An 8,658-nucleotide genomic window follows, 5' to 3' on the forward strand; every position below is an offset into this window, starting at 1 on the left:
GAATTCTCCGTTATACTTTTGGGGATACTGAGGCACAGAGAGGTTATTTAGTCCCAAACTATAAAGTAATTCACTACAGAACCCAGACAAAAAAACTCAGTCATCTTAGTGGTCATCATACAGATCACCATTTTTTTAAAAAGGGGAGGCAGTATAGTATAATGGTTAGGGCACCGGACAGGGAAACCAGCATACAAATCTCACCTCAGACACTTAGTATCTGTGTTACTCCGGGCAAGTTATTCCTCCCTCGGCCTCAGTTTCTTTCTCTTTAAAATGAGGAGGCCGTCTGGCATCAGGGTCCCGGAGCTCTCACTCGAGTTCTGAGTGCCCTAAGGGCAAAGCCGAAGCGAAGCGAGGCCCCCCAGTTGTTCGCAGCTCCAAGAGAAGAGGAAATCTGGGCGAGTCTCCGACCCTCTGGATCCCCTTGCTCTTAAGGTTTGGAGAGGGAAGGAGAGAGCAGGAGGGAAAAGAAGCCACCATCCCGGGAGAGGCTGGAGCCAAAGGAAAAGGGGTGAATCAGCGAACACTCGAGCTGCAGGGGAGAGGGCGACCCTGGGGAAGCAGCTGGAAGCTGGAAGCCCCCCGACCGTGCCCTTGGAACCGCGCATCTGGCCCAGGCAGAGCACCTCAGTAAAACGAGATGGGTGGGGTGCGAGAGGGCATCCCTCCCCGATGCTCGTCCAGTCGGTCCTCAACCCCAACCACGCCCCGTCAATTCCAGTGAAATTTATGGGATTTCCTCCCGCGCCCCTCTGAAATGAGCCCCACAAGCCTCCTGCCTCTCCCGATAGGACCCTAGGGCGCCTGGAATTTTCAGGGGAGATCCCTAGTGGGAGGATGGGGGCACCAAGATCTCCCCCCCCCACCCCGTCTACTGAAGGGGCTTCACGGAGGCCAAGGGAAGTATCTAGGGGTATCCCTCAAAGGAAGTACCCAGCAGCAATCTAGGATCTCTCGTCCTCCTCTTCAGCCGTCTTCTGCATCTTCTGGGGACCCTCTCTTTCCTGGGTGGAGGGAGGGAATGCTAAGCGCTAGTTCCCTCCTTTTCCACTTGACTCTTTTCTCGACTCCAACCAGAAGAGCCTGGCGAGCGAGTTCTAGTATGTTTGAGGTGCGCAAGGAAGCCCCCGCCACCCGCTCCGAGCTCACAGCCCCGGGTGAGGCACAGGACAGGTCCCGGCCTTCCTATCTTGGCGTGTAGTCCGAGGGGCAACGCAGGAGTGGCGTGGGACTCGGCCCCTAAGAGCCAGCTCGCTCGTTAAACAGTTGAGGAAACTGGGGCACAGGGACATTGAGTACCATGCCTAAGGTATCTTAGGTGGGATTTGAACCCAGGTGCTTCCCACCATACCAGACTGCTTCCCTTACTGACTGGCTGACGACTACATTCCAGGTCACAGTCTCCTCAAGTGTAAAATCAGGGAAATAACACCTGTAGCGCCCGCCTCCTGTCTGGTTCAAATGAAATCTCGTGGGTTAAGCCTTTGAGCGCAATGCAAACACCACTTATTAAATGTGTCTTAGAAGAAGAGGAGGCGGGCAGAGGAGACGGGAGTGCCCAGAGTCCACGCCTGTCCTTTCTCCTCGGGAGTGCGGAGTGGTAAGAGGCCACCTGGCCAGAATCGAACAGCGGCAGGCTCCGCGAAACAGCCCACCCATCACCGGACTGACCCACTCCTGTGCGCACTTGCGCTCGGCGTGGATAACCCCATCCCACCCCCCGTGGGGCCAAAGGGCTGGCTCTCCTTCAGTGTGCCAAAGTGCCCGGGCCGGTGGGCAGCACCAAGCCCCGAGACCAGCTATCTCTTCTTGGAGAGGAGCCAGCAGTGGCGGCCCCTGGTGGAGTTACGGTCAGAGGTGTGCAAGCTCCAGCCCCGGGCACTGATGTTCATACGCACGCACCCACCCACCCATTCAGGAGCCTTCCTGCAGGTGACAAGAAAACCGAGGTCTGAGATCCAGGGAAAGAAAGGAGCTCGAGACCCAGGGTTAAAGTCAAGGGCTTCGGGTTTTCAGTCCCCAGCTCTTTCCATCGGACAGCCTCCCTTCTCCTGCCTCACCAGATAGAAACTGGACCCTAGAACCCGCCCAAACAGGTGCGAGACGGGTCACTAACTTCCAGCACCCCAAGGCAGCCTACCCCCCAGTTCTGGTCAGTCTCCAGAGCTCCCAGCAGGAGCCCTGTTGGCGCCCCGGTCATCGGGCGGAGTTGGGCTCGAGACTCCCCCCGGGGCGCAACACTGAATCCCCCCCTCACCCGCTCCCCCTAACTTCCCTCCCAGGCCCCCTTCCCAGGCCCTGGGGACTGCAGCCTCGGCTTGTCATTGGTCGGGAGCGCCCGCGGGAGCCCCAGGCTCCGCCAGCCGGGGTGGGCGGGGGGATGACATCAGTGGGCCGCTTGGCTTATAAAGGCACTGAGGGGAGAAGCCGGGTTCAGAGCGCTCCCAGCCGGCGCAGCTGAGCAGCCGCAAACGAGCGCAAGTCCACTTGGCACCCCCGCGGCACTCCGACTCCACTGCAACGCGGCGCTGGGCAGCTCGGGCAGCGCCGCTCTCCGCCCGCTGCGCTGCGCTCAGCTGCGAGCGCCCGCCGCCAGCTCGGAGTCCGGCTAGCCATCCTTCTCCGCAGCCCTTGCACCCCTGCACCCCTGCGCGGGCCCCAGAATCCCCCAGCACCATGCACGCCTCGCAACTGCTGGCCTGGACGCTGCTTCTGACGCTCCTCTCCCTTCGCCCCGAGGCCAAGCCAGCCGCGCCGCAGAAGGTGGGTGCCCCTCTCTCCCCGGTGCAGAGGAGGTGGGGAGGGGGGGCAGATTTGCCTGGGGAGAAGGAGAGTCCTTCCCGGGTCCCTGGGAAGTACTTAGACAGTCGGCCGGCCCCGCGGGATCCCCGGGGCCCAGGGGAGGTGGTTTGGAGTTCACAAGAAAGAAACCCCCTTTTTCCCTTTCCCGGGTGACAGAAGTAGGGACGGGCACCTGGCCAAACTTAGGATGCGCCCAGGAGCGGGAGGCACAGGCAAAGTGCCCAAGAGTCCCCAGACCAGAGGGTCACTTGGAGGGAAAGAGGGCGGGGGCGTTGGATGGCACAGCAGGTGAATGATGGTGCTCCCCGAGAAGGAGAAGGGTCGGGGCACAGGTCGGGGCAGAATCCGCGATCTTGCGGCGCAGGGGGTAGTGAGGGTGCTTTGGAAAAGGGGTCTACGTCTACATCCCTCCTGCCCCCGACAGCCCCCGCGGACCCCGCCTGGAGAGGAGCTGGCGGGGCTCTTGGCTGCAGCCGGCGGGGACAAGAAGGGAGACAAGGTGCCGGGGGGCGGCGGCGGGGGCGGCGGTGGGGCCAATGCCAAGGGCTCCAACGCGCGGCTACTTCGCGACCTGCGAGTGGACACCCGCTCGAGGGCGGCTTGGGCGCGCCTTCTGCACGACTACCCCAACGCGCGCAAGTTCAGAGGCGTCAACAAGAAGGCCTTGTCCAAGGGTTGCTTCGGCCTCAAGCTGGACCGGATCGGCTCCATGAGCGGCCTGGGATGCTAAGGCGGCGACCCCTGGCGGCGGTGAGTTTCTCGGACCCCTCCTCCTCTGAGCCCTGGAGCAGGTGCCTGCGTGAGTCTCAGTGTCCAAGATCTAGAAACTGTCAGAGAACTTCCCTGTCCAGCAGCCTCCCTGACCCCCATTTTATAGATCAGGAAACTGAGACCAGAGAGCGAACCAGGGTCACAAAGTGGCAAGTGAAAGGGATAGAGCTGATTGGGAGTATGAAGATCCAGGTTCAGATCCCCTGACTCTGCCCTGCATGACCTTTGGCACTTCATGCCTTCACGGGTCTGTTTCCCCATCTGTAAAATAGGGGTTGGGTCAGATCTAAATCTAGGAACCCTAACTGCAGTCAGGATTTGAATTCTGGTCCTTCTATTCCAAATCCCAAACTCTTTTCTACTAGATGAGTCATGAGTCAATGGCAAGAGAACTGGGGTACAGACCCTTGGGAGTGTGTCTCTTTCTCTGTTTCTGGGTCACTAAGTTAGACCTGGAAGAGACCTCATAGATTGTGTGCTCCAGCCCCCTCGTGTTATAGATGAGGAAACTGAGGAACAGGGAAGGGAAGAGACTTGGCCAAGGTCACCCAGGTATTATTCATCAGAGGCAGGATTTGAACCCAGGACTTCTGACTTCCTTACACTGCACCACACTAAGACCTTAAGCTACCTTGGAGATCATCTGGTCCAACTTCTCCCTTTTACAGATGAGGATACTGAGGCTCAGAGAAAAGAGAGTTGACTAAGGGTGCACAACTAATAAGGAGGAAAGTCAGATTCCAACCCCTGACTCAAAGATTCCATCCCTTCCTCCTCATTTTACCCTCTGGGGAAAAAGGACTAATCTTTTTTCCACATGATGGGCCTTCCAATACCTAAAGATAGCCACCTCTTCTGTAAAATGAGGCTAACAATCCCAAAGGCACAGCTGTACCATATTCCCATGATTCCCTACCACTCCATAATCCCTTAGCTGCAGGGGAGGGATCTCTATGCCATGGCTGTAGCCAGCTTTGGCAAAGAGCCAGCACATGGCTCAGGGAAGGCAGTTATAGCCTGGGCTTCATGCCCACAATCCTGAAAGGCAAGGGTCTCCTCTGATGGCACCAGGCAGCAGAAGCCTGCATTTTCTCTGTTTAAGAGCAGACAAGGCAGTTATCCCTGTTGGGTGAGAGGTCAAAAAATGTATAAGGGAGGGGGGACTGTTGAGGATACTACTTCAAAGCCAAAGATGAGTACACTGAGAAATAAAAAACATGGATCTGTTGCAGCTGGAGTCCCAGGGGGTAGGATGCCCATTAATTGTACCAGGATGGGGTGGGGAGAGGGGAGGGGTGGAGAGAAAGTATTCTTAAGTCCCATGTTTATAAAGAAGATACTTCTTCACAAAAGCAAATAGGCACTCCATCCCTCCTGTTTTAACTGCAAAATAAACAATTAACTGTGTGTGTATATACATATGTATTCACAATTCAAATAACCTGTATACAGAAAAATAGTCTGTCCCATGCAAGTCATGGCTCCTGAGAGCCCTGTGCAGAAGACACTGCGCCCAAGGGTGTGGAACCTTGGCTTTGAACTGTTCGAATCTTCTACCTGAATTCACCCTAGGATGTTGGATTGAAAACAAACCAACCAACCGTAGCCTCTTTTTAAGCAGGAACAAAGACCCCTCTCCTAGGTCCTGATGCTAATGCATCCTACGTACCTCTGGTGAGGAATGCCTGGTTTCCCTATCCCAGCTTAAGGAGAAGTCAAATCAAGTAGATGAGCCATCCCACTAGATGTAAACGTTACTTCCTTCCTTCATTGGTTGGACTGCATCCAAACCCATCAGTCTGGAAACACCTTCCCTCTACAGAGTGGCAGCTCAAGCTCCTCTGTAGCTTCCAATATGGGAGAGCTACCTGGAAGACGGAGTGAGACCCCTCCCATCCCCTTCTACCTGCTCTAGAATTCAGCTGTTCATCCCTTCTCCCAACTTCAGCAAAAATGCACAGACATCTCCCTGACCTGGTAGGGATCTCCCAGAAATGATGGGGAGACAACGGCTTTCTCCTCTTTATTATCTGCCACTCTCTTCCTTTCACAAATGGGTAAATGGAAATAAATAACTGGCTCTTCAGTATTCAGGCGGCACCTCACTCCCAGTCTGATATACAAAAGGTGCTTCATGCTAATTGACTGTCCCAAACATCCGAATCCACTCATTCCACCCTCCCAGGATTTGTCATAGAGGAGTGTAGAAGTCTGGGGTCTCAGGAGAAACCAGCTCATCCAATGTCTGGGCCTTCTCATCCACCTCATTCTTAGATTTTGCTCTTTGCCTCCATTGTAGCAAACCTAGCAATATGTGCTGGGTGCCTGCATGGAGAGAACAAATTCCCAGTCCCTTTGACCTCTCTAAGCCTTTATTTCTTCATCAGCAAAATGGGAATGATCCTTTGTAGTTCTAAGTCTGTGACTCACATGGTGTTGTTGTAAAGGAAGAGCTGTATCTGCCTGAAAGTACTCAGAGAACTGTGAGCAGTGACGGTCACCTATGTCTCTGTGCATTTCAAGACAATCAGTGCAGCTCTTGGCCTGTCCACCTGTCACTCATATCACATGATCTGCCCACCTCCTTTTCTGATCATTTCTGGACTGATAATCCTGAGTGAAACCGAAGGGTACAGCTGGAAAGAGTACAGAACCACAGGATCTGGATTCAAATCCCACTGCTCATGCTTACTGCGTGTGTGACCTTGGGCAAGTCACTTAAACTCTGTGGTCCTCAGTTTCCTCATCTGTATAATGAGGGGGGTTGGACTAGAGAGCCTCTCAGGTCCCTTTCAGTTTGAAATCTTTGATCCTATCCCTCTTTGCAAGTCTAGATCTTCATTGGAAAAAAAATTTAAAGGCAAAACAGTCCTTGACCTCAAGGAACTAACATTTTATCTGTTTTTATGAGAACTGCCTTGGTTACCAGTGAGCCACCGTGGCTGAAAGATTTGGGGGTCCTACTTCTGACCATTCCTAGCTGTGTGACTGCTTAACCCTCACTTCTTTGCAGCATCTAAGGGTTCCGACCAACATGTCCAGGAATCCCAGAACCTTACATAAGCAGGGACCAGAGTATGCTCAGTCTTAGTCATAGGAGAGGCCCTGGCTCCTGGACAGAGTTCAGGATTTCCCACCCACTAGGTGACCTTGAGTGACCTTGGGCACAGGCCTTGGCTTCATCATCTACAAAGAAGGGATGTTGTGAGAAAAGCATTTTGTAAACTTTAATGACACCATGGAAAAAGAAGTCGAATTAGAATCAAAGGGTCTGGGTTCAAACTCTGCCTCTGGTACTTACAAACTGTGTGATCTTGGGAAGTCACTTAACCTCAGTTTCCTCCTCTGTAAAATGAGGAGGTTGGGCTTAGTGTCCTGAGTGGGCCCTTCCATCTCCAGAGCTGCCTCCCTTTCTTCAGTTTGTTAGATGAAAAGATCTTTCGTAGTTCTAAGTCTGTGACTCACATGGTGTGACACAGCCAAAGGACTGCAGTAGAGGAACTCAGGGTGGTCCCCGTGGATTAGCTATGAAGGCTCTTGATGGATTTCTCTATACTTTTCTCCAGGACACCTTCCTGTGGTTACTATACATTACTTTATGTTGTATTCACTTACCTTCATACATCTCTTTATGGAAGAGAAGTGTCTTGAGGACAGGGGCTTTTTTTGTCTCTGTATAGGCTCGGCACCAGAGGGGCTGTAATCAATGATTATTGAATAGAATGGAATTTGTGTGTTTCAGGACCAGGCAGCCACTGGCACAGCTTGCTGAAAGCATCCTTGGTCACCCGCCTGGAAACATCTGGAAACACCTCCAACAGTTGTGGCTTTGACATTTCTTTGGGGTTTTGTTTCTGGTATGGGGAGACACCAGCAGCTGTTTGGTTATTGATTGGGGAGGGGTGTTCTTATTGTCATTGGGCTGTTGTTGCTTTTCTCAAAATTAAAAATAAAAGTTATATATTATATATTATATATATTACATACATGAAACACCCCCTACCCTGACCCCCACTTTATGGAGACACGAAGACAAGAAAGAGTTTTTCCGAGACTGACGAGGCCATCAATATATCAGACCTTGCTGTTTGTAAATTCATGTCATGCATAAATGTATTTATGTTGTAAAGCTATTTATATTGTTTATAAAGAGATATTTATAAAAATTTTATTTATGTAACTAAATGAAGGGAGTCCATCATTATATTGTAATGTACTTGTCCTCTATAGCTGGAAAATGTAAAAACCATCCCGTGAATATCTGGAGAGCTGTCTTTATTTATTCAACCTATATGTTTCTTTTGGAAGGACAGAATGGTTCATGGGTTCTTGATTTTAAAAGTTTTATCAATGTCCTTATTTTTTTAATGTCTCCATCTTTTCTGCTAAACTGTGGTATGGTACAAAGAGGGCTAGATTTGATGACCTCCCCAGGTCATCCAAATCCTGGCTCTTCTGTCTTACCTATATGATCTTAGGTAAGTCCTTGAATCTCTGTGGGCCTCAGTTTCCCTCATCTGTAAAATGATGGGGAAAGGGTTGAACTAGATCACCTCTAAAGTAGAATGTAAACTCCTTGAGTGCAGGAACTATTTGTTGTTTTTGTATCTCCTGCACCTAGCTCAATGCCTGGCACATAATAGGAACTTAATAAATGCTTATTGGATGAATATGTTCCCTCCTTTCTTGTCCTCTAACCACCATAGAATCCTCCTTTGAGAAAAAGAAAAGCAGCCAACTCAGCAACAGCGTTTGTCCCTGCTTTCTGTGCTCTGCACTGGTTCTTGCCCACTGATCACTCAACTCTCACCTTCCTTAAAGAGAAAGAGAAAGAATAATTTCCCTTCTGTCCTCTGGAGCTAATGTTGTTCATAACATTTAAGCTGAATTCGGCCGCCTTTTGGTGGTTCATTTCCATTATTGTAGTTTTGTAAATGGTTTTCCTGATTGTTTTCTTCCCTCTGCCTCAGTTCATACAAATCTTCCCATGTTTCTCTGAATTCTTGTCCTTTCTCAGAAGATGATAGTATTCCAGGATATTCACACTCTCCTATCTTTTCAGCTATTCCCTAGTTGTTTAGC

The 8,658-nt window shown here is 51.4% G+C and overlaps 1 protein-coding gene across 1 annotated transcript; it reads left to right on the forward strand.

The window, feature by feature from the left end:
• Positions 1–1,871: 1,871 nt before the first annotated feature.
• NPPC (natriuretic peptide C) lies at positions 1,872–8,246 on the forward strand. Its single transcript, XM_072640494.1, has 3 exons — positions 1,872–2,766; positions 3,230–3,555; positions 7,319–8,246. The coding sequence occupies exons 1-2, from the start codon at positions 2,680–2,682 to the stop codon at positions 3,533–3,535; spliced, it is 393 nt and encodes a 130-aa protein (XP_072496595.1). The 5' UTR covers positions 1,872–2,679; the 3' UTR covers positions 3,536–3,555; positions 7,319–8,246.
• The last annotated feature ends 412 nt before the right edge of the window (positions 8,247–8,658 follow it).

This window comes from Notamacropus eugenii, chromosome 2 (genome assembly GCF_028372415.1).
Source record: "Notamacropus eugenii isolate mMacEug1 chromosome 2, mMacEug1.pri_v2, whole genome shotgun sequence".
Taxonomy (NCBI): domain Eukaryota; kingdom Metazoa; phylum Chordata; class Mammalia; order Diprotodontia; family Macropodidae; genus Notamacropus; species Notamacropus eugenii.

Excerpts from the sequence above, each read along its gene's own strand:
- NPPC (XM_072640494.1), top strand. The coding sequence starts at position 2,680 with ATGCACGCCTCGCAACTGCTGGCCTGGACGCTGCTTCTGACGCTCCTC. Across the intron at positions 2,767-3,229 it reads AGCCAGCCGCGCCGCAGAAG|CCCCCGCGGACCCCGCCTGG; the intron begins GTGGGTGCCCCT and ends TGCCCCCGACAG.